This window comes from Miniopterus schreibersii, assembly GCF_964146895.1.
Source record: "Miniopterus schreibersii genome assembly, chromosome: 2".
Taxonomy (NCBI): domain Eukaryota; kingdom Metazoa; phylum Chordata; class Mammalia; order Chiroptera; family Miniopteridae; genus Miniopterus; species Miniopterus schreibersii.
The window spans coordinates 50,728,469-50,754,684 of record NC_138102.1 but is presented as its reverse complement, the minus strand read 5'-3'; the positions used below and the strand labels follow the sequence as shown (position 1 = coordinate 50,754,684).

General features: G+C 40.7%; 1 protein-coding gene across 4 annotated transcripts in view; it reads left to right on the top strand.

Annotated features, from left to right (window-relative positions):
• Positions 1–26,216, top strand: part of SCEL (sciellin) — a 98,490-nt gene that overhangs the window by 19,673 nt on the left and 52,601 nt on the right. For 3 of the 4 annotated variants that reach the window (XM_081129597.1, XM_081129598.1, XM_081129599.1), the window contains exons 4-9: positions 966–1,025; positions 4,553–4,621; positions 9,436–9,504; positions 10,329–10,367; positions 11,658–11,738; positions 15,215–15,280. In XM_081129597.1, the coding sequence (XP_080985723.1) occupies positions 966–1,025; positions 4,553–4,621; positions 9,436–9,504; positions 10,329–10,367; positions 11,658–11,738; positions 15,215–15,280 (384 nt within the window). The remainder of the gene's footprint in view (positions 1–965; positions 1,026–4,552; positions 4,622–9,435; positions 9,505–10,328; positions 10,368–11,657; positions 11,739–15,214; positions 15,281–26,216) is intronic. The other variant, XM_081129600.1, reaches the window with a different exon arrangement.

Genomic DNA, 26,216 nt, shown 5'->3' with positions numbered 1-26,216 from the left:
ACTATGGTTTTTTATAGCTTTATTATAAATGATTTCAGAGTGTTGAGTAATGTTAGTGGAGCAGAACCAGAAGAAATGTGGTATTTCAGGTTTGATTGGGTTGACATGAAAAAGATTCATGTACTTACTCTCGGCCTTGGCTCAAGACCAAAGGCTCTACTACATGTTTTGACATTTCCTAAAATTGCCTATACTTTCAGGCAATTTTACAAAGTAAGAAGGACACGGCTTTGGAATTTTCTCTCTGATGGTCTTTTGTAGGGTTGACCAATAGGAAAAGCAAAGGTTTGGAATAAAATGATCTGAGTCCTAGACCCACCTCTGTCACTTGCTAACCTTTGGCCTTAAGGAAGACATGAAATCCCTGATCAATTTCCTTATCTGTGAATTGGAAAAGATAATGTCTTCCCTGCCTAATTCATAGGGTTAAAGACCAAACAGAACAGACTGTGTATTCTCATGGTTCAAAAATGAGCTAAATCTCCTGTGAATAATTACCAAATATTAGCAATTATATTTCTAGTCAAGGAAAACTATCAAGTCCATAAAATGAAGATGCTCAGACATAATGGGCTTAATTAAAATTTAGAACATTTTTATAGAAAACTTTTGCCTTCCTGAAGAAAATGACTCTTCTAATATCTACAAAGTAGATGGCCTTGAGTTCCCACACTCTGATGGAAAATCATAACAAAACAACAAACACTTATTCCATTGTTGAATCACATGGAAATCTTGTGGGATAAGTTAGAATAATGATCATTTGTACTGGCAAACTTGTTTCTTTTACCATGCTCTTTCAAGTGGGGACTGGTTAAAATAAATACATAGTTGTGTTCTTATGCCTGGAGTAAAATGAATTAACCTTGCCAAAAATGGTGAGCTGTTTTATGTCTCCCTTATTTAGCGATTACTAAATACTGTGGCAACTTTTCATGTGACTTCATTCTGTTCTTTCTCTGCAGAGATGAAAATTACGGTAGGGTGGTGCTCAACCGACATAACTCCCATGATGCCTTGGACAGGTGAGTGTTTCAGACGAGTTACGTCATTAGCAGAAACACAAAGGTGGTAGTTTTTGAGAAGACTTGTTCAAGACAGGCGGAATACTTGTGGCTGCCTCAGGCTTTCCCCAACATTCTGGGCACGTGAAGGATACTCTGTGATATCATCAGGGGTTTGCACAGGGCAAACTCTGTGCTTTTCCAGCTCCATGCTTCCAAAACTACAGCTTGAAGAGTAGAATAACCAATCTCCTACTCCTGATGGGGAAAGGGAAAGGGCTCCCACAGAGACATGACCAGATAAGGTATCTCTGAACCTTAGGGAAAGGAACCCTGCAATATAGACATAGCAGCTCCAGAGCTCACTTGCTTTCTGCGATAGTACACTCCTTTTTAGAAACTTCTAGGCTTGTAGAAAACCAGTAAATGATACTCAGTGGCAAACAGACTGACAAAGACAAATTAGTAGGAAAATTCAGACAAAATTAATAAACATAATGATTTAAATAATCTAAGATCGATCAAATAAATAGATAATATTCTTATTAAAACATGTTTACACTAGCACACATACAACCACACCCATCAGAAGAACACAATTATTTATCAGACTCAAGTTTTATCTGGTCCAGTGGCCTGTGTGTCACCAAGAGATACCTGGTAAAGGAGCACAATTGTCTTTCATGGTGTGGGGTTTAAAAAGTTAAGAAGACACCTTCAATATGTCTATTTTGGATACTTTTATTTGTAGACTTTTCTAAACTCTTTTAAACCTTGTCATAATTTTGACCTGTTGTAAGGGAGCCTACAGCCCCCTACACAGAGTGTCCGGTTTTCTGGTTCCCAGCCTCAGTTCATCTGACTGAGTGACTGCTCTGTGATTCAGCTGACTTTCCCTGCGCCTTCTCCTTGGTCTTCATGATTTTGAAGATTACAGTCTTGTTCTCCGTGGGCCTCCATATCACCAAACAAAGGGAGCCTGAGTCCAGCCACCAGTGGAAATTGCTCCCTCCATTTCATTTTTACATGGGACTATTAAAGAACAAACATACTTGTTTTGAAATGTGACTGGGAAAACTAAGCTTCATATTCTCAGTGTGTTTTAGGGTAACAGGACCTTAATGCCTTGTGTGCTTATTTTATATGTGAAACTATATTGGTTTCCTGAAACCTTCTTGTTGGTTGACAGCATTTTGGCTTAAGCATCACACTGAGCTTTTATCTTCAATAACAAAAAATCTTTAAGCCCAAGACATTTTCCCTTTGACATCTAGAATCCCAAACTACATTTTCCAAAAGGGTAGTAGATTATTTTTTCCTTGCACTTGCTCAAATGGATGCCCACTCGACACTTTTTTGCCCCTTTGCGGAGGCTATATCCACGCTGGGGTTCACTCAACACCACTTGGGAGCACCTGCTGTGTGCTCACATTGTGCCAGGTGCTGGAAATACAAAGATGCGTAAGATGCCACCCTTGGCCTTAAGGAGCTCTCACACTTATGAAAAATGATGAATCCATAAACTGAAATGCTAAATAAAATTTGCCATGGACAGTGCTCTTGTAGAAGTGTGAGAGAGTGTTTGGGGAGAGCGAGGAGGGAGAGATGAACTCTGCCTGAATAGCGGATGTGATCATTCACGCTGGTGCTGCTGCTGCTTGAAGGACGAGGAAAGATTCCCCAGCAGGACAGGGTGGCTGGTGGGCATGGGGTGAGGAAAGAGGTGCTCCCAACAGAAGTGACAGTGTGTGCAGAGTTCCTCATGAGCAGAGACTAAAAATAAAGGAAACAGACAATAATACATTCTCAGCACCCTAGATAACAAGCTTCATCTTACTACAAACTAGGAAATTTTACTGCGCAGTTCTCTCCCAGATCATTAAAACACGTCAAATAAGAACAAACAGTACCTGCACGGACGCCTACTGTGAGCCAGGTCCTATCGTAAGGTCTGGGAACAAAAGGAAACCCCTGCTCTCACAGAACGTGCATCCCAGTGGAAGGTGGAGGAGGGAAGGACTGAAAAGAAATAAACACAAAATAGCACGTTCTGTCGTGGTAAGCGCCAGGGAGATGAAAGCCGGCTAATGAGACGTAGGGTGACAGTGTCCGAGAAGGGGCTGCCTTATGGAAGGGGTTGGATGGCCCTGCAGCACCTGTTTGCATTCATGCATCACATGCCATGATGAACCAGAGCTTGGCTTTACTCTGAATTTCCTAAAAACTTAGGGAATTGTGTTAGGGATTTTCCGTTGCTTCTTTCTTGCCTTAACTGACACTACTCCCTCTGCTCTGTTTCCGTGTGTTCACCTTTATGTAGCCCCCAAGGTCCTGCTCAGACTGCACCTCAGCCATGAGGCCTTTTCTGACTCCTACCTCTGGAAATAAGCTTTCCCAGCTTAGAACTTCCTTGTGCTTTACCCGAACCTCCTTTATGACACTGGCCACTTTCTGCCTTTGGGTACAGGAAGGTATCTAATTTGTCCCTTCTAGCTCTGTGTGTGTCGGGTCCACAGCTAATTCTTTCTTAATTTCCTCATAGTTATCAGCACTGCGTTGTATACAGTTTACCTCCAAATGTTTGCTTAATAAAAATATACGACATCAAGTTAAAATTAAATCTTAAATATACTGTTTTAGGACTTTTTACAGATTTCATACCTTTGACCTGTCAGCTTCAGATGGTGCTTTGATAAGCAAACACAGTAAATCGTGGTAAAATTCCCCAGTGAGCTTGCTTTCCCTGAACCACAGGGTCAGACAAGGCATTAAACAGGCTTTATATTTTTTTTTGCTGATTCATCATTCTGATCAAGATATTTCCACTGCTTCGGTGATCATAATTCCTCCTATCGAGCCTTCCAGCCTCTCCTCCCTATTTTCTGGTCTTCTTGCCTCTCCCGTCTCGTGTTAGCGCGTCTTCCTCAGCTCCCTGTCTTCCGTTTCTCCCCTCCCCGCTTCTCCCTCTCTCTCCTCCCTTCCCTCCTTCCAACACCCACCTGTTCTCTCTTCTCCCATTTTCTTCCTTTCATTTCCTTCCAGCTTTTTCTGGTTTTCTCTTTTCCTTCCCTCCCTTCCGCAGTAGGTTCTTGTCTTTCAACCCTGTCCACGGTACTGAACTTGAAGTGAAGCAAGTTGTGTTCAGACTGTTGTGCTGACTTAGGTGCTGCGAAAACTCTGCAAACAAAACAGAGCCGATGGGAAGGGACCGAGTTCCTGCTGTGTAAAAGTCAGCAACACTGACAAGAGCACATCTTCACCATTTTGTATGCTGTGTTGTTTCCTCAGCTGGAGTATGTTACATTCTTGTTAGAAATAAGCGAGCATAGAGAAGAATTCCTTTACTAGCATGAGGAATTGGGTTTGACGTAATTTATTTTTTCCAAGTCAAAACCTTAGAGTATTTGGATATTGCAAGTCTGTCTTTTCTTGATAATATATACATCTCCTACTGAATAGGCCAAAATTTTACCAAATGCATGATAGGTTTTATAAACTATTTTTTCTTTGTAATTTATTTGATCTGTCTCTAATTATCTTTGCTATAGGAAAACAAAGGAGATAAACGAGCTAAAAGCCACAATTAGCCGGTACAGATCTGATGACAGTTTGGACAGGTAAGGCCTTTTGAACTATGTAAGCAGAAGGCATAACAGATATTAAATCCCATTTCTTATAAAGCATGAGATGTTTAAATGTTCACCAAGGTAAGCTTTGAACCATGATATTTTATATGCAGGCACAGAAAGGCTATAAGAATTGAATTATTTTCTTTATAACTGAAAATCTTGATAACACTTTCCTAAAATCCTGCTAATAGTAGATTGATAGGAAAAAAGTGTAAGAAACTAGTTTGAGTATAGGTAGGGTGGGCATTGTGTGGAATCTGTTCAATTTAAAATGGAGAACATAGTATTTGTGAATATGAGTTATCAGTCCTTGTTCCAGCTTTTGGTTTTTCCATCCCTAAGGTGGAGAAACAATAGTTTTTGTATGACTGCTTTATGGAGAGACTGTAAATGATGATAACATGACTGTTTTGATCCACTCTAGGATAAAGACATTAGCTCTTTACTTTAGAAAGCGAAACTACTCTTTTGGCCCTGGCATCACCGTATGGCTTATAGAATGAGTCCATTATGTTGTGTCTGTTATAAGGAAAGGGCTCACCTTGGTAGAGAAAATTGAGAAATGTCTATTCAGGTTGAAGTGCAAATGCTACAAATCACACAAGTTTTTTATTTGGTAGAGATGCCTAGTAAGCATAAGTAAAGAGCAAAGTTAACATCTTTACTTGGAGTCTAGACACAATGGACACCTGAGGCCATCGATAGTTGAGGTCACTCTCTGTAGCTAGAGATGTGCTGTTATTGTAGACAAAAATGCTACATTTTAAGCAGATATGCTGAAGCTTATGGTATATAATACATTCTCCATACAGACCGTGCCAATGTTAATTAATGTAGCAAATGTACATACTTTAATCATAGGTTTTCAGTCAGTCTGTGTAAAGAAGGACAGTCAGTACTGGAATCCCTAAGGCGCTGAAGCCTCTCTTGCAATTAACAGCCTTGACAGAGATGAGTTTGTAGAAGTATATGTGCTAGATCTCATCTCCATAGCACTGAGTGGAGAGAGGGGTCAAAATGCCTCTGTCCATTCACCTTGACCTTGCAGGTGTCCTATTGCGTTGTTAAATGAGGAGAAGAAAACGCTTTTTCTAGGAATGAATTTGAAAGTGCAATAATTATGCCTCAAGAAAGGCAACTATGAGAGAAACCTAAGCCTCTGTAGGCTCTGTGTCTGAAAGTTTATCAGGCCGTCAAGATAGAGCAGGGGGGGAGCATCTGGTCCGCGGGCCAGATATGACCCGAGAAATCATTTGGTCTGGCCCTGCCAAGGCAACCGCAGTTCCAGCCATCACATTAGGGGTGAGGTAATTAAATGTTTGACCAAATGTAGCAGACTAATGTTTAAGTTGATAGTTTTGTATGGCCCTAGAATGATGTTATAAATATCCAAATGCCCTTTGGCAGAAAAAAGGTTTCCACACCCCCGAGATAGAGCCTTGGAACATTAGCCACAGACCAAACCTGACCACACAGGCACACTATCTTGAGTCACCTCAGCTGTGAATTAGAATTACTGGGAGAGCTTTTAAACTTCGTTGATAACTTGTTCCCACCACCTCTCATTCCTCCAAATTCTGATTTAATTAGAGGTGGGATCCAGGCTTTTTTTTTTTTTTTTTAGCTTATAAAGTGATTCTAATACAGCCAAAATTCAGAACCACCAATATAGTCCAAAACCTTAATTAATTTATTTTTTATTTAATTAATTAATTTTTTTTTAAATATATCTTTATTAATTTCAGAGAGAGGAAAGGAGAGGGAGAGAGAGAGACAGAAACATCAATGATGAGAGAGTCACTGATCGAGGCCACAACCCGGGCCTGTGCCCTGACCGGGAATCGAACCCTGATCGCCTGGATCCCAGGTCGATGCTCAACCGCTGAGCCACGCCCGGCCGGGCCAAAACCTTAATTTAATACACTAGAAAATAAAGCCAGAGATTACCTATTTTATTTATGCAGAAGTTTAGTGGCATGTTTGGAAGAAACATCCTGGTCAACTCCTTTCCCAGGCAGTCCTGTCTCCCAACAGCAATCTATATCTCTCAGAGTGTAGAAATAAATGTAAGAGAGAGGACATAGGGGTCAGTATAGAAAGGCAAGTCCTGTTAGTAGGAGTTTGACCGCATAATTCAGGCCACTCCTCATGCAAGATGGGAAATAATTTTAGGAGGAGTGTGATCAAATATATCTGGTGTGTGTGTGTATGCATTTCAATAATAATGTATTTATTTTAAATGAAATGATAAAAGTACTGAGTTTACGTTTGAAGCATTCCCATTAAAAATGTGCATATGTAGGTAAAAATATGTGGTGTTCTAAAGAAACAGAAGTAAATAAGAGCGTATATAGCATGTTATATGGCCCAAATCCCGATGGTGGTTTTCGGACTAATTTGGAAAACCTAGGTTAGGGCGACCTCTAGTGTCTTTTTGTGGAAGTGAAACACTCCCCCCACCCCTCCCACCCTTTTAAAAATAACATTGCTAATAACATTGTTTTGGTATTCCCTGTCTCCAAGACTGGTTCCTATTAAACAACCTATTTCATATCACAAGTTGACCGAAACTTAATTTCTAAGCGAAGCACAAAGTTAATCTCTATAAGTAATAAGACATTGGCGTATATATTGGAATGGTGGTTCAGAGTTCTCCATGATCATTCATAGGCTAGACAGGATAGTGGAGGTAAAGAATAATAATTGAGGGAAGATAGGAGTGTTGGAAAAATCACACGACAGAATCAGGTGTATGAAATTTGGAGATCGACTACTTCCTAGATGGTGGCCAACAGAAAGTCACCTGGCTCCCCTGAGAGTCCATTTCTTCATCTATAAAATGAAAATAGTTACACCTATATTGCAGGGGTGTCCTGAAGAGTAAAGAAAAATGTATCAAATGAGCAGTAAAGAGTACTAGGTAGCTATTTTTATTATCACGTGGGTATTGCCTACCTCTGTACACTGCAGAATTTTGATTACATTCATTTAATTTTAACATCAGGACTCACCTTTATTTAAACCTTGAGAACATTTGGTATTAAGGTTCTGTTTGCTTTAGACTAATTTCCCAAGATAATTTTTATTTTATATGGAGGTCTCATAGACAGCTATAAACTCTGAGAAAAATTTCCAAGGGGCATTTAAGATTTAAGATGTAGGATTACCTGACAACTTATGTACGGTATTCACTGTGGTTTACTGTGGAGCCCTTTAAATAGAAACATCTTGGAGGCTTAGTAGCAGTTAGTGCAAGGGATATATTCATGGTCTTTGCCTGATGATCACCTTAGATGTGAGATTTTATACGTGGAATCTAGGATTCTGTATAAGTTAACACCTGTATTGTGAATAGTTCATTGAGAATATGGAGCTCTGGAGGATTCCAACCTTTCTTCCCTTTTGCATTCAAGAGCTATCAGGTTTGTGGCATTATTTACTGTAAACAGACACTGTGTTTGGGGTTGACTCATAATATTTTAATGTATTAGTTATTTACCCAACATTTTAGTTTCACATGTCAAAATGACATCTAGGAATTTAAATAACTTTAAACGAATGACAATTAAATCATATTTTTTCTCCCATAAACTTTTTAAAGAGTGAAGTGTAGTGTCCACCTTCCCAGAAACAGTTTATATAAGCCCCTGTACTAAAGTTGATAGTAAAAGCGAAAGTTTAGAGAAAACTACAGTAGACCCATAATGTGGGGTCAACAGAAGAGTCTCACTGGCCTTTTGTTTTTCTGAGCCTAATTTTGCTCTGCTCTAGTTTTGTGCAAGCCTGCAGAATGTGCAGAAGACAGCCTCACATCTCAGGAAGAACCGGGTGTGAGGGCCAGAAGGGATGAGACAGGGTTGCAATCATGAGATTTCCAAGGGAAAGACAAACACACTCTTTCCAAACCTATCCTCCTTCACGAGACCTGAGATTACAGGGATTAAACCCTCTGATGGCCAGTAGGCCCTATTAACAAAATGTGTTAGTCAAAGTAAATTAATTTGCTAGGGTAATGTAACCCTTTTAACAAGTTCCTTCTCTTGCCCCCAAGTCTCTGGTTTAGCACAATAGATTACTGCTTGCTCTCATCAGAGTCCAATGTAACTGGCTGAAAGAATAGGGGACTCTGCTCCATGAAGTGACTCGGGGACCTATGTTCTTTCCATGATTTAATGCTGCCACCTTCAATCCATGGACACCAAAGCCATAATGGGAGGAGAGTAACAAGCATGGGGTATCATGCAAGAGGTTTTAGCATGTGTCTGGAAGTGGCAAACAGCATTTCTGCCCAGATTCTTTAGTTTAGAACTCAATCGCATGGTCCCAACTTTGTTGCAACGAAGGCTGACAAATGTAGTCTTCCTGTGTGCTCAGAGGAAAATAAAATGAGTTTGGCAAACATATAGCATTGTCTATGCCACAAAACATTTAAAAAAAAACACCTTGTTTTCCCTTGGTGTATTTTACCAAAATAGAAGGTACTGTCATTAGCTATATGTATTGTTAGACAATAATGAATATAAAATAGTTAATGAGTTAAGAGCTCAATGAGTCAGAAAAGCTAACTGAAAAGCATGAACTTTAAAAATTCCAAACTCTATCAAAATTGCCTCATAAGTCGATTTTTGCCACAAGTAGCCTTTTTATTGTAAAATTTTCTAAAATGTAATATCTGAAAAAAACATTTCTTTTTACTAGAGAAGGGTTATGTCATGAAGTTATTCTAGCATAAAAGAAGTCTAAAAGAAATTTAATAATGTAATGTTCATCCACTCTTTTGTCTTGTTTTTTTTTTTATAAAGGATCTCAGACAGACACGATGCTGCTAAAATATATAAGGCCAATACCTTGGAAAACCAACTAACCAATAGGTACCAGTATATACTAACTTTGGGAAAGGCTCAAGTTCAATATTTTTCTAAGCATTATTTATTTACTTACAATTCTTCAGTCCTACTTAATATCTTTCTGTAAATTCTTATCTTCTATTTTTTTTTTTAACCCTCACCCAAGGATAGTTTCCCCATTGATTGTTAGAGAGAGTGTAAGGGAGGGAGGGATGGGGAGAGAGAGACAGATAAACACCGATGTGAGAAAGACACGTTGACTGGTTGTACGCGTCCCACCCGGGCTGGGGGTGAACATGAAACCCAGGTACGTGCCCTCCACTGGGAATCGAACCCGAGAGCCTTCGGTGTGTTGGCCGACGCTCTAAACACTGAGCCACACCAGCCAGGGCTCCTCTATTTGTTTTTTTTTAACACAAGTCTGGAGTAAAAACCTTTTATGGTCAGAGAAAAGTAAAACCTTGCGTCCTGGCTTAAACACCAAGAGAGCTCACTGCTTCAGGACATCATTCTTACCACGTTTATGTTCCTGTTTAAGTTATCCTGATGGAAAGATTATAAAAATTTCCATGGAAATGTCAATTTTTCATTCTTATTTCCAAACAGAATTACGGAAAAAATACTGAATTTTCTGAAAGAAAAAAACTTCCTTTGTAATCTAGCATAAGACATAAAAATATGATAAAATCACATTACCAAATTTATTCAAATACTGATACTTTTCTTTCTGTCAGATAATATCAACCCTTAAGAATCATAATTCTAAATTCATGGACAATTTCAAATAGATGCAAATAGTTGTTCTTCGTTGCTGCTCAAACTTTTGCCTTGTTTTTTTTCCTTACCAGACACATGTCTGCATTCAGATCACCAGAGGCAACAAAAAAGTATGTACTTTTCTATCTGAAGTTATGTTTTTAGAATAAAGTGTATCTCTTTGTATGTGTTTTAAAAACACACAAAAACTAGGGTATACTGCCCCCAGGCCAAAGTTTAATTGCAATGCAGCAGAGGGAAAGAGTAGAAAGACTGACATTGTCTGCAAAGCTTCAAACATTTACTATGTAGACTTTATCAGAAACAGTGCGCTGACCTCTGCTCTTAACCAAACACCAAAGCCTAACTCTTTTTTCATTTTTTTAAAATCTAGATTTTTTTTACTTTTCCCCCCACAGAACCATTTTATTTTTTTCTTACTCTTATGCAATTTGTTCATTCTTCCCCTACATTTCACATGCCTCTCCAAACACCCATCATATCTACAACCCAACTGAGTCATGAAATCATGAGTTTGTTAACAATCTATTTAGATGAAATATATTTTCCTGGACTACAGGTAGTTACAAACTACCCAAACTAGGTAGATTTAAAAAAACATTTTTTAAATCCTCACCCAAGGATATGTTCATTGATTTTAGAGAGAAGGAAAAAGAGAGAGAGAGAGGGAGAGAGAGAGAGAGAGAAACATCGATTGGTTGCCTCCCATCAGGAATCGAACCCACAACCTAGGTATGTGCCCTGACTGGGAATCTAACTCAACCTTTTGGTGTCCAGGACGACATTTCAACCCAATGAGTCACCGGGCCAGGGCCAAACTAGGTAGATTTTTGAAAACTTGATTAGTTTTTAAATTTCTATTTACATATAAAGTCATTTTCACACTGGACCGAACCTTTCAGTCATTGAAACAGGACTGGGCCACTTCCATTTTTTGAGGGTCTGTGTATATTAATAAATACTAAATAGAGATTAAAAAGGTATAATTCTTAAATGTCTTCTTAAACAAACTAATGCTTTTAATGTAAAAACACTGCAATATAATTTTTAGTCATAATATAATTAGAGGATTAAAATACATATATACATTATACGTGTGTGTGTGTGTGTGGCACACCTGAATTAATGGGTCTGAATTTCAGACACACAATCAGTGTCATATAATGAATGATTTCTTCCTTCAGTTCCCTCAGCTTTAGCTAATTAGATGAGAGCCTGTCCATTTATAATGTGGGTAAACTGAGGAAGAACTTTTTGGCTGTTTGTTCCTCCGTCTTCGCGTGAGACAGTCTGTGGCGCGTGGGGCCGGGCGGAGCAGGGACGGGCTAGGAGACCGTGAGGGTGGCACAGGACAGACAGGCCCCGGGAACGTGACCGTTGTTGTTCTTGTGATCCACCAGGCAACCCGGGGCTTTCTTCAGCACGACCACCGCCAGCACCCCCACTTCCACCTCTGCTGCAACCCCCGTAAAGAAAAAGAGGTACGGTGGGCTCCCTGTGTCAGCCTCCAAGGATTCCTCTTTATTAGTTACTGGACCGGCCCCCCCCAGGCCCAGCGGGGTTCGGAGCCCTCCCTTCCTCCCGCTCCCTCCTCCCCGTCCCAGGGCCCCAGGCCTAGACAACTGGCCGTCTGCAGCTTCGGCCTTTCCCCTCCCGTCTCCTTTTCAAACATGCGACCTTTTCTAGGTACTGAATATTTAGGTGTTGTTTGTGATGACAGAGCCCCGATAGCCAGGCAGCACATTTTAGTAGAATCCTATCCAGGGGATGTCTGAGCCTGAAACAATGACCGATGTGGCCGCGTGTGGTCATGCTCCTGAGACCAGCCTGCTTGGTGGCGCCTCCTCTGCTCCGTGGACGGGGCGGGCCCTTCTTCCAAGCAGAGATGTTGCTCTGTGCTTGTGTGGTTATTGCCTCCCCTCCAACTTCTCCTGCGAGGCCCCCCATTCTGCCTGTGCCGGGGCTTATCCAGTGGGCTCGGAGAAGTAGCTAGACCTGGGGCAGACCAATGTTGTCTGTGCCACGGCGTGCAGTGGCGAGGGTTTTGCGTGCTGAAGAGAACACCGTGCTGGTGAGTCATGCCCCTAATGGACAACAAGCATCTGTGAGCCTCGGTGCTTTGAACAATTTCTTGTCTCCTCTGCCTGCACCCAGGATTGTGCCTGGTGCAGGGCAGGGGCTCGGTGTTTGTTGATGGAGCAATTGGCTGACGTAGTCCCCCCGAGAGAGATGGCTGATTCTGTTTTTTTCTGCAGCTAGAATTCTGTTCACACCTGCAGAGTCTCAGAAAATGTGATCATCTTTTTCTCGAACCCAAATATGACCTTGCCCCGACCATTTGTTAGAAACAGATTGCTAAAGGTAGGAGGGGAGGTTGAAGGTCTGTAAGTTTAAGGTCCATGAGAACGACCTGGGCGTCGTTCAGCGCCCCCTCTCCCCACAGGCTACATGCTGTTCGAGCTCCCACTTGCTTCTTAGGACAGAACGTGGCCTGTTCAGGTCACTGAGGACAAGCTGAGCCCATTCAGCGGGGCTTCCCTTTTATAAACGATGGGATGGGTGGTGTTCCCTCCACTCTACACACCAGAGAGTCTTGATTCTCACCACTCTAAACAAGTGCTTTTGCCTCCACTGTGATTTTTTTATACCTTCAACTTATTTTTGCCACATAACTTGTTTATTTATTTTAGTTAACATGCAATATTGTGTTAGTTTTTGGTGTACAGCATAGTGGTTTAACATTTATATACCTTACGAAGTGATCACCACAATAAGCCTAGGTCCCATCTGGCACCCACATGCTTATCACAATATTATTGGCTGTATTCCCTTTGCTGTATTTTACAACCCCCGTGATTAATTTCATGACTGGCAGTTTGAACTTCTTAATTCCCTTCACCTTTTTTGCTCCCCACCCTCCTCCCATCAGTTTGTTCCCTGTATCTATAGTTTGTTTTTGTGTTGTTTTGTTAATTCGTTTATTTTGCTTTTTATTTTCCACACATAAGCGAAATCATATAGCACTTGTCTTTCTCTGTCTGACTTTTCTCGCTTAGCATAATACCCTCAGGGCCCACCCATGTTATTGCAAATGGCAAAACTTACTCTTTTCATGGCTGAGTAATATTCCATTGTATATATGCACTTCTTTATCCATTCATCTATCAGTGGACACCTAGCTTGCTTCCGTATGTTGGCTATTGTAAATAATGGTGCAATGAACATAGGGGTGCATATATCTTTTTGTATTAGTGTTTCAGTTTCTTCAAATAAATACCCAGAAGTGGGATCATATGGTAGTTACATTTTTAATTTTTTGAGGAATCTCCATACTGTCTTCAATAGTGGCTGCAACATTTTACATTTCCACCAGGAGCTCACAAGAGAGCATCTTGGGAAGGGCCCTGGTACAGGCAGAGGGCAGCCACCATTGGGCAAGACCCATGTGGGTCTTGGGGCTGCTTAGCAGGAGCTATAGTGCCAGCTGAGGAAGAGACTGCATTATGAGCGGAGGCTGGCTGCTGCTTATGTAGAGGGTCTGAAGCCTCTGGAAGAGGCTCTGGCTGGGCAAGTGGGTCAGGCAGAGCAGGTCTCAGGGAATTATTGGAATTTAGAAAACAGTGTTACCCAGGTAATGGAGAGTGACAGATTTTGCCTTCACCTGTTCAGGGACAGCTAAGTAGGAGGAGAGCTCAACAAAGGAACAATGGAACCTGCCAGCACTTCCATCCCTCAAGAGAGTTCCCAACAGTCCTTGCCCTCGCCCTAAAGTTAGTCAATTTAATGCTTCCTCCCACCTATAACCCAGGCAGTTTCCCCCACCTATAACCCATGCCTCTGTGCTGGAGCTTAGAGCCTGTGAGTGTGTGTGTGTTCCCTTGCAGGCCAGTGTCTCAGTCTTCCACAGACTTTTCTCTCTCTCAGATACAGTCCCTGCCAGATGTTATGGGGACTTCGTTTCCTGGCACAGGACTTCCAAAGCCAAGATATCCCTCCCGTTTATTAATCATGGGTGGGGGACCTGCCTGGATGGTGTCTCTGCCCCTCTTACCTGTCTTGATGTGGCTTCTTCTTTATATCCTTAGTTATAGGAATTCTATTCTGCTAGTCTTCAGGTGGTTCTCAGTGACGGTTACTCTATAATTTAGTTGTAATTTTGATGTGTTTGTGGGAGGAGGTGAACTCAGTTTACCCAGTCTGCCATCCTGTCTCTGCCTCGTGCTTCAGGAATTTAAAGCCATTCCTCTGTCCCATCCAAGTGCTTTCTGCTCTAGGCTCTGCCACTCTTCTCTGGGCATCATCATCTTTGGTTCATGGTTTAGTCTTTTTGGCAGAGCCCTTAGCTATCTCTACGAACTAAAATTATGCCCTAGTAATGGGAAAACACCTTTCTAATTGGATACATATGTATTTGTGTGCATGCGTGTGTGTGAGTTTGTGCGTGTGTGTATAATTTGAGGTTAGCCCTGCCGTGGTGTTCGTTTATGTTTTTAACATTCTTACTTAGAGTTTTCTATCACACAGTTTTTTAAAAGCCATATTTTGACTAGAGCATAAGATTGTTGTTATTTTTATCATGAAATATTTCAGATATGCAGAAAATAGAGAGAAAAGGAGGTGTTTTTAAGATAAATACCCATAGACCTACTATCTAGGTTTTTTAAATGTTATTATTTTCCAGATTTCCTTCAGCTTTCTCTTTAAAGAAATGTCCACATTGTTTAGTGTTAGAGGAAATGGGACAAGTTTACATAGGGGAGGAGATAGCACAGAGGACAGTAACTTTCTACTGCATGTATGAAATAGCTTTTATTTTACTTCTGAGGCCTTGTAGAAAACTAATCTCATTACCTCTTTTAGTGTAATTATTTTCAGCTTTTCCTGTAGACACGTGGGGTGGGGGAGAGGATCAGGCCTTTCAAGCACCAAGTTTATAACTGATGTCATCTCTTAACAGACAGTCCTGGTTTCCACCGCCCCCTCCAGGTTATAACACCTCTCCAAGCACAGGAGCAGGCAGAAGGTAAGGGAAAAGTGCCAGATGTAATTACTATGTAATTTGAGGGGACACTGCGTTAGATATTGACAATGTATAACTGTGGATGCTTTGGAATCAATTGGAGACAATTTTGTGAACTCTGAGCGCTGAACAAGACAGTGCCCACTGGGAGGGAGGCCAGGGTACAAGTGCCCCGGTCTGAAATCTGACAAACTGCAAGGAGCAAGTAAGTAGCAGTATTAGTTTGCTAAGAGCTGCGGTAACAAAGTACCCCAAACTGGGTGGCTTAAGAAAAATGTATTTGTCATAGTTCCAGTGGGCAGGAGTCTAAGATCGAAGTATCAGCAGGGTTGGTTCCTCCTAAAGGCCGTGAGAGAGAATCTGTTCCATGTTCTCCCTTAGCTTCTGGTGGTTTCCTGACAACCTTCCTCATTCCCTAGTTTGCATTTCCATCATCCTGATCTCTGCCTTCATTTTCACATGGTATTCTCCCTGTGTGTGTGCTTGTGTCCAAATTTCCCTTTCTTATAAGGACACCAGTCATATCAGATATGGGGCCCATTCTACTCCAGTATGACCTAACCCTAACTTAACTAATTACATCTGCAATGAGCCTATTTCCAAATAAGATCACATTCTGAGGCGCTGTGCATTAAGGGCTTCAACATATGAATTTTGAGGGGAGGACACAATTTAACCTGTAAGAGTGGCAGAGGAGAGAACAGAATCAGCACCATGTGGGGCTCCCACATGGGCACCTGGTGCACCGCAGCTTCCAGTCTGTGGTGAACCCAGACAACTGCATGGGGGTATGTGTGGCAAGTTCTCTGTAAACTATAAGTGATAGGTGGATGTTTTCTATTTTTATTTTTTTGTTTGTTCAGAGCAATAATTAAATTAAAATTATAGATCATGTTGGGGACAGTTTCTTCTACAGTTTCCATACAGAAATGCAAGCAACAATTTAATATATATAGAATAAGTGATTACTGTTTATGAGAAATGGTTCTAAGATCTTGGGATGTATTGGTGAATAAAACATGGAGTCTACACTATGACCTTCAAAGAAGCAGACACAAGTGTGGACACTCCTGTAACCTATGTCATCACTAACACATGAACAAAAACAGGTCTGCTATTTGGTTTTGCTTTAGGGTGTCCAAAGTTGTTTTCATGTCTTCAACCCCTAGAATATCTTACCAACTATTTTCATGCTTCAGTGGGACTTATGTTTCCAATACAACAGTTAGAAAAGAGAGTTATTAAATGATGTGCTTGTTTAATATTAGGTTGCTTTATTTCTTAAAATTGTCATCTGCTGTGCAGGCTTTCAATGTCTCTTTTATTTCCAAATAATAGAAATATTTGAAAATAAGTGTCTTTGTTGTAATTTAGGTTGGATCTATTGGACATAAATTTTAGTCCAAGAATAGACACAAAGAACCCAAGTTGCTTTTCTCACACCTGTTGTTGCTACATATGTGTGTGTGTTATATTATTTGTATCTCTTATATTTATATATAAAATTATTGAACATACTGAATAACCACAACTTGGAATTATATCCACCTTCTGTTAAAACGTTTTCTTTTTAAACCTGCTCATCAGTAGCTGACTTCCAATTATATGAACTGCCAAGTACGGATTATATTTCTAGTTTAAGCCCTTCTTTTCCCTCCAGCTGTGTTTAGATATTTCTCTATGAGTGATACCTTTCATGGAGCTACCTAGGTAGGGAAAATTTTAACTAGGAGTTTTATTAGTTGCTATTGTTTCCTGAATATTAACAAATCCACCTAATTTTGTCTTGATAGACAATAACTGGTACTTAGAAATATCTATTACTTATTCCAAAATAACTTCCTATTTTTGTCTTCTATTTATATTCCAATATTAATGTAAATTATCATTGTAATGAGCAACTGGTTATATAACTGTGTAAAAATATGGAAGGCTTATTCATGAGTTAACATCTCGTGTTTTCAATGCCCATTGAGCCTGTGGATCCTGCACAGAACTGACAGTTCTTGGCTCTGTGCCCTTACAATGAATGCATTGCTGGACATGATTTACATGGAAGATAAAATGCTCCTATTTCTGATTCCTGGCTCAGGTCCATAGCACCAGAACTAAGGGAAAGAGAAAACTATTGGACTAGGTTGATCAGTTGAGATATCCATTCCTTTTATGGAGCACAGATTACTAATATAACGGCTAACCTGAAGGCCTTCTCGGCGAGGATCCGACCTAACGCCATGCCGAGCTTTGCGGGGAGGAATAGAATGATGACAGTCTAGCAATGCCTTTGATTTCTAAAGTGCTTTACTTTGGAAGAGCTCAAAGTGCACCTTCTGCTTCTCACCTTTAATGCCAGTGCATTCCCAGAGCTGAGAAATGGCCTTTTTAGTAAAAGCTGAAAAATAGAGGAAAATATTAAAGGATGAAAGAAAGCTAAAGCTTCAAAAAGAGATCTTTGTCCCCAGAAGAGCCCAAAGAAAATGAAAATAGATGATCAAAAACAGATTAAAAATATGATTTAAAAAAAATTCTCACCCGAAGATATGTTTGGTTTCTTAATTGATTTGAGAGAGAGAGAGAGAGAAACAGAGAAACTTTGATATGAGACTTTGATCAGTTGCCTCCCATCGTACATGACGGGATCAAACCTGCAACCTTTTGGTATATGGGACGATGCCCAAACCAACTGCGCCACTCAGCCAGGGCAAAAATACTATTTTTAAATAATAGCTAATAGCTCAATGCTAACCTATTTTCTTTCATCCTTCACTTATACGCTCCCCTCCCCTCACTCTCCCCTCCCCTCTTCTGCAAAGGAATTTCCCTTAACACTGACACGCTCACTCTCTTTTCTGTTCTTCCATTTGTCAGCCTTTGTTTTTTCCCCATAACATAATCTTTCTCAGAGATTTCATTTCTCCCACACACCCCTGTCTGTGCCGCACATTTGAAAAGACCTCCAGACACCCCAGTCTTAGAGGAATGAGTATTTTTACTGAACTTTTTAACCCTTGATTTCTCTGTGGCCTTTGAAGCCCTGGGCCACCCCACCCCTCCATTGCTCCTTTCTGGACTTACACAGTGTGGGACACTAAAATTTAGTTGTGTTTGGATTAAAATCTATTACAGGCATGATGTAAGCTATCCCAAAAAGGTCTCAACCTTTTTTTTTAATCAACAGAAGAACCCATGATATCACACCTTGATTAATATTTATATGTGTACCTATACCTATGACTATATAACTCTGTGTTTATACCTATATCTATTTTTATATCTACATCTATAACTATATCTATATATAATTCTACACATTCAATTAATATAAGGCTGGTGAATTCAAGTAGAACCTAAATGATAAAAATTAATTTTATAAAATAACCATAAATTATAACTCAATAAAAAAAGCAATTTCCTAAAACAAGTATTGTTTTATGTAGGACATACATTAGTTTTTCAGTGAAAGGGTTAAGAGCTGTGTGATCAAACACAAGTTTGCAGTTAAGAATTGAATCTCCTTGAAAGCCTCTGCCCCCTTTTTGATAAAACAAGATTAAAGAGAGAAGTAGTAATTCATGTTAACAAGACATAGCGTGTAAAGTTTGGAACTTAAAGGAAACCTCTTCTAGCTGATTTCTAAGGTAGCTCCTTGGTCATCGGGATATAAATGTTCTCTGACCTTCTCTTTCTTCTCTTGCTGAGAAGGGAAACTCAGCATAGTGTTTTCAGTGACCAACCTATGTCAACAAGATTATTTTCTCTGAAACCTTCTATCTAAGGCCATCAGAACCTATATATATATATATATATTTCATTTTAATCAAGATTTTAGCTGTTCTTCACTACATTCAGTTGTCTCTCTTCCTACCTCTCTGATTAAACTCCTGCTTCACTGTTTCTCCCCTTTTCCATTTTCAAATCCTTTCCATCTTAAAATAGAGTTTCCTAAAAATAAATAGCCTAATCTTAAAAAACAAAACAAAAACCCACAAAGTTCTCAGAAGCATTGATGATACTTTCCGTCTCCATTTTCTGGTTCCTACCACAATTAGTTCATGGAAACAGCTCTCCCCAGATGGCTAATGATCTCGCAGATTAACTATTTTGACCTATTAGTCCCTATGACGACTTGACCTTTGAAAAGGTGCCACTGGCCACTCATGCCTTTATGAAACCTCTCTCGTTGATTTTTGAGAAATGCCCCCCCCCACACACACACACACTGTCCTGGATTTCCTTTCCTTTCTCTGGCCATTCTTCCTCAGGCTGCTTTACTACCTCCATCATCTTCTGCCAATCCATGAAATGCTGATGTTCAAAGTTTTTCTTCTCCTTTGAACCTGTGCCCTGCCCTCCTGCAGCGTCACCCATGCCCAGGGCTTTGGTGGCCCTGAGCGTGCTCCTGACGCCTCCATTTCCATCCATCCACACCCATCCGAGTCACCTTTGGAGGCCAGGTGCCGACTTGACCCCTCCACTTGAATATCTGAAAACCACCGCAAACCCAGCATGTTCAGAACGAAATTCCTGATTCTCCAATAACCTGGTTTTCTGTGTCAGTTCACACTCCCCTTCAGCGGGCCAGCACCACCGCAAACCTGAAGTTGTTTTCCATACCTGTCCATTCTTAACCACCCAAATTCACTCCACCAGTAAACCCTGTCCGTTTGCTTCTCGGACGCCCCTTGAATCTATATCCCTCTTTCCATTTCTATCACCATGTCTCTCCTGGACACAGCTGCGGCCACCTAAATATCCTCTCTTCATTCACCCCGACACCTACTTCCCTAATCTCTTCTTTACACAGTTGCCAGAATGATGTTTATAAAATGATCATTGGAACTTATCACTCTCCTAAATAAAAATTGTGGCTTTTTATTATTCTTAGAATAAAGACCCAAATCCCTAGTGTTGACTGCCAGCCCGGGTCGCTCATCACTCCCCTTCGCTCTCTGTTCCAGTTTCATGATCTGCGCTTTGCTCCACCTTCCCTGGGCCCTTCTCGCACGCGGTTTGCTCTGCCCTGGACGCTGTGTTCCACCCCTACGGGCAGTGAGCGCTCAGGGCCATGTTTGGATCTGATTTCAAAGTGTCACTTCTGACTTATCTCTGGTCTGTTCTCTGCTCCACGCTGACTCGGGCACAGGCGATAGCGACTCCTTTTCCTTGATTTGTCCAGATGCCATTTGCATAAGATTTTAATAAAGATGCGGAATGGGGGAGCAGCAGTAATACGCTGTAGAGCCCAGACCACACTATGTAAAACGTTACCCTACAGATTCCTATTCGTAAGTTCTTTGGCACCCCCGTTACTGGTCACTTCTCGTTGGCTGGCATTTGTCTGCAGGCATGACCCTGTTGCTAGTCTGCTCAGCAGCCCCTCACTTCTTCTTTCTTCCATTTATGTCTCTCTTTTCCTCCTCTTCTCATCTTACCCTCACCCCTCAATTCCTACCAAGTACTTGGGCCTGGTCGTTTAGGTCTCCGTATGCTGTGCCAGGCTCCCCTCACAGGATCTTATCCTCATAACTCAGCATGATGGTTTACTCCCTCCTTGGGAGGCCCTCTAGGCTGCCTTTAAAAAGAAAATCATTTTTTCCACATCGCAATAATATAAACATACAGTCACACACACTTAAAACATCAAAACTGTCGTTGACCTCCCCGCCTCCCTTACCACCCTCGTCCAGTCACTGCAGAGTGTGAGGGATGTTGTGACCACCTGGTGGCAGGAGCGCACTACAGGCTTCCTTCCGACGGTGCTTTGGGGTGGCCATGGGGAAGTCACCAAGAGCATGAGACTTTCCAAAGGCCACTGCCCAGGGACCGCCACCCAGAGGGAGAGGACGGCAAGGAGACTCCTGAGGGAGAGGGGCTCAGAGGGGAGGCTGCCATGTCTAGGTGATGCCACTCAGCACACGGCGGGAACTCCAAAGGGCAAGAGCAGCTTGGGGGCTTCTATAGCTCCGAAAGTTGGATGCTGTGGTTGCACAGGAACCGTAACACAGATCAACTGTAAGATCATGAGAAGAGCAGCAACATTTTCTGGGAGCTCTGAGGGGGTGAGGAGAGCTCCCATCAGGGGATTCAGGAAAAGGCCCTGAGACAGATGGCGGGGGTGGGGGGGAGAGAACTTATACAGTGCTAGGTTTTCAATCTCGGGGTGATTTCAAGCAGAGTGATGTCACCAATCAAAGCAGGAAGAGAGAGGAGCATAAAACAAGTACACAGTTGGTCTTATGAAGCTGAATGTGCGTTGAGTTGAGCAGCTCGGGCCTGGGAGCCTGGAAGGACATATTTGTGGAGGTAATTTCCAAGCAGTGAGAAATGGGGGAGATGATTAGATAAGAGGCGGGCCAGAGATTCAATTTGGGATTGAGCCCAAAAATTTCAAATGTGGTATCTTCAGATTGAAGTTACCTATGGAGAAAATATTAACCAGGAAGAGAATGAGAGTTGAACATTGATGTGTGTCTACACATGGGGGCGTAGAGGAGGAACCAGAAAACAATAGACTAGTGCGGTTACGTGGTAAGAGGTGAGGTGCAATGAGAGGCAGAGTAAGTCGATGCCTTCTACCACCCGAAACCAGCCCACTCTTCAAAGTCTGGCGTGGATCTTACTTCCCCCACACAGCTTTCTCAGCCCAAGGGCTTGTCTTTGTCACCTGAACTCAGAAAGCTTATTGTTTGCAATTCTCACTTGGCAATTCATTGTGCATGACCTGAAAACATTACTTACTTTTGGGGTATGTTCATAGGCTAGACAGCATCGTCTTATAATCCTTTGAATCATCAACACCTTTGTCCAGAGTAATTTGTTAATAAGTACATAGTGATTAATGAATTTTAATATTTCTTAGTAGATACAAGATAAGGAATTTCCCTCAACCCATTATCAGATTTATATCTTTGTACTTAGGCTTTTTTCTATGTGCTTAAGTTATGATGACTATTTAAACATAGCTCTCTCGTCCCTCTCTCCTGCTCTGTGTCTGTCTCTCTTTCTTCCCCAAAACACTTGTTCAGTTCTGACTATGCGCTCCGAAAGCCCTTTGCTAGAATCCAGGAATAGAGAGACGTGTAAGGCCCGGTCCCTATCTCAAGAAACTCAAACTCTATGGGGGAGTCCACTTGAGCCAGATGTGCTAGACACGAAGGCTGTCCCTGACTGAGTGGCTCCTTGGGGTACGATAAACACAAAGGTTGGGACAGCCACTGACTATGTGGAAGCATGGAGAAGGAGGCAACGGAGGATGTGTCTGAGGAGCAGTGGGGTCAAAAAAGGAGATGCCTGCGGTAAACCTGAAAAAATGGATGAGAGTAAGCCAGGTGCAGAGGCGAGGCGAGGATGGAGCCATTCCCAGCGGAAAGGAGAGGAGGAGCGAAGGTCCTGGTGGCAGGGAGCATGGTGTGTCTGTGCACGTGTGTGCATGTGTCTATTTGTGCAGAACTATGGGGTTTCTATCCGGATGCCTCCTCTGCATTCATCCTTTATCAGTCGTGTTTAGTGGTAGCAGGAAATCCAATCATTCCCATTATGATGCCATGTGGGAAAATGTTATTTAGTATAAGAAATCATGGGGACATACTCGTTTATAATCTGTGATAAGCTTTGGCACCTTTTCAGAATATCCTTTCTGCTTTAAGAGTTAATGCTTTGTTGCTATGTAATTTGAGCTCTGACTATGCGCTAGAGACAGTGAAATATATATTAAAGAAAGTACAAAGATAATCATTATGGAAAATTATTAGAAGGTCAGAGCCAGTGAAAGTTTTTCCCTTCCCACTTCTTTCATTTGAAGATTTATTAAAAAGCCAGACACAAAATAGTTTGTCACTAATCATTAGTATATGTCTTCATTTTCAAGTTCTTACACCCTTCCTCGTCTTTTTGAGTCCTTTGAGAATGATAACATTTGCCAGACTTGAACCAATAGAGTGGGTAATAGGTGGCATTCATGAGAAATGTTTAGTTGCATCAAAATGAAATATGGAAACAAGGTTCCTGGAAAGTTGACGTTGAAGTTGCTTTTTATTTCAGAACCAACCATTCAGTATTGATATTCTGTTTATAGTAAGTTCAGTGCTCTGACTATGCATTTAGGTGACTTAGAGATTCAGTGGTTAAACGCCACATGAAGCTCATAGAAGTCAAGTTAAAGTAGTTGTTTAACAGGCAATATGAATGTTCATGATTGTTATCCATTTTAATGATTTAAAATTAACAATGAAGCCATCACCACCAGTAACAACAAATCAAGGTGGATTTTTTGTGTTTTTTCTGGAATCATTTTCAAAGACAGAGAACAAAATACATAATATCTAGTAAAACTAAAATCATGGAAACACACCTAGGAAAATTACCATATAGTTAAATGCTTACTTGCTACATTCTTTCATAATTTCCATCCATATTTGATTCAACCTCTTTTCCTTCAGTGGTTTTCACTTTTGATTAGCTGATTGGTAGATTTGGGGAGAAAAAAAAATCCTGATTGAGAAGTGAGTTGCCATGGCAACCTTGCACTACAGTTATATTTTTCTGTCAGTAACTATAAATGGTAAAATGTAGCCTTTCTAATTATGCTGCAGTGTTTTTAACTCTTTTGGTACCAAACCTGCTACAAAGTTTGCTGTTAGGCTAAATAGAAACAATATATTTTATTTTTATCTCAACAAAAATGTTCTTTATATTAACCAGAATCTGTTTTGTAAAAATTAAATTATAATACACTCAGCAAAATGTCCAAGTGCAGTGATTTTAAAATCTTATCTGAATGCCTATTAAAAACATTAAAAATAAATAAAATGTTATTCTGAGTTAAGGTTTATTGTTTTTAAAAAGTGTTCAAATAAAATAAGGAGGGAGCAAATTCACAATGTGGAAATGAAGGCCTGAACCTTTAGCTAACAGCCGCTTTTCCCTCAGCCCTGTAGGTCAGCACAGGCGGTGTCTGACCTCCTGACGCTGGTCTTAAGTAACACGTACATTCAAAGAACAGCAACAAACGAAAAGCATCCCTGTTTCCCCTCCACCCAGATTCCCACTGCCCCTCCCGCTCATGGGCCCTGCTGCCTCTGTCATTGGCAGAGGTGCCCCTTGAGGTCTGACAAAGGAAGGACCTTCGGGTTCAGAAGCATAGGAGAAGAAGGGACTGTGAGAATCAGGATACCTTGGGGCAAGCTCTCTGCCCCAAACGTCATCCTCCTCCAAGCTACAACTCCTTCTGCCACAGCCGTAAAAGCCAAAAATTATTTCACTGTTTAGTAGTATTGCCTGAAGGTTATCAACTAGAGATGATAAGTCTCACCTCAATTAATAGCATGAACATCTGACAGGCTAACAGGCTGTCTATGGTCATTCAAATCTTAGTGTCAATTACATAAATGAGGTTTCCTTTCTGCTAAAACTGGGCAGAATTGGAGCACATTGAGGGAATGGTGGTTGGGATATTGCGGAGAGGAGATGGCTTTGGAGCAAGCAGGCTCTGGGGGGCAGGGAAGTCTGGGTGTGAGTGACAGGAGCATACTGAACTCCCATGAGCCTTGAGGGAAGACAGTAGGAATACCAGGTGGGGAGTGCAAGGACCAACATTTTACTTAGGACTGTCCTCATACTCAGCTAATGGGGGACACTTCTTCCTCTCACCTCTCTTCTCCCTCTTGGACATGTGCAGAATGTCATGTGAGTGGAATAACACAGTATATAAAACCTTTTGAATCTAGCTTCTTTCACTTAGCATAATGCATGTGAGATTTTTCCATGCTGTTGCATATATTAATACTTCGTTCTTTTTCATTGCTGAGTAGTATTCCATTGTATGGAGATACAAAGTCCATTTATCTATTCACCAGTTGAAAGGTATCTTTTGTTTCCCAAGATGCTTTAAATGTTCACATACACATTTTCATTTGAACATATGTATTTATATCTCTTGAATAAATGCCTACAAGTGAGATTGCTAGGTCATATAGTGAGTACATGTTAACATTATGAGAAACCACCAAATATCTTTTAAAGTGGCTGTACTATTTTGCATTCCCACAGGCAATATATGAGAGTTCATATTTTTTCATTTTCTTAACATCACTTAATATTATCAGTTTAAAAAATGTATTCTAGCCATTCAAATTGGTGTGTAGTGTATCTCATCATGGTTTAAATTTGCATTTCCTTAGAGACTAATGATGTTGAGCATCTTTTCATATGCTTATTTGTCATACATACATCTTCTTTGGTGAAATATCTGTTCCAATCATTTACCTATTTTTTTGATTGGTGGTTTGTTTACTTATTATTTACTTTTAAGAGTTTTTTAAAAATACATTCTGCTTACTAGGTCTTTGTCAGATATGTGATTGGCAAATATTTTTTCCCGGTGTGTGGCTTTTATTTTCATGCTATTAATGTCTTTCGCAAAGCAAAAGTTTTTAATTTAATGAAGTCCGATTTATCAAGTTTTAAAAAAAATGAATTGTGCTATTGGTGCTATAATCTAAGAACTCTTTGCCTACTCCATGGTCACAAATATTTTTCTTCTAAAAGCTTTATAGTTGTATGTTTCACTTGTAGGCCTATGATTCATTTCAAGTAGACTCATTTTTAATGCTGAAAATAATTACAGTTTCACCTGATAATAGTTGGACTGTTCTTACTATTTCTTTGAGAAAACATCAAAGGACCAAAAGATGCTACGAATTCACCAATACTTTAAAATTGTGTCTCTTTGTGTCTACTGGCTAGCTAAAAAGTTTATTTATGTTCTTATAGATCCAACGTATATTATACTAATTAAGATTTTATGAACCACAACAACATCTACACACATTTGGAAAGTGCAGTGTAGGAATGTGCAAGGTACTTGGTCTATAGCAAGTACTTGGGCACCGTGGAATTCAGGATTCCTTACTATATAACTCTGCCTACCCATAGCCGTGTA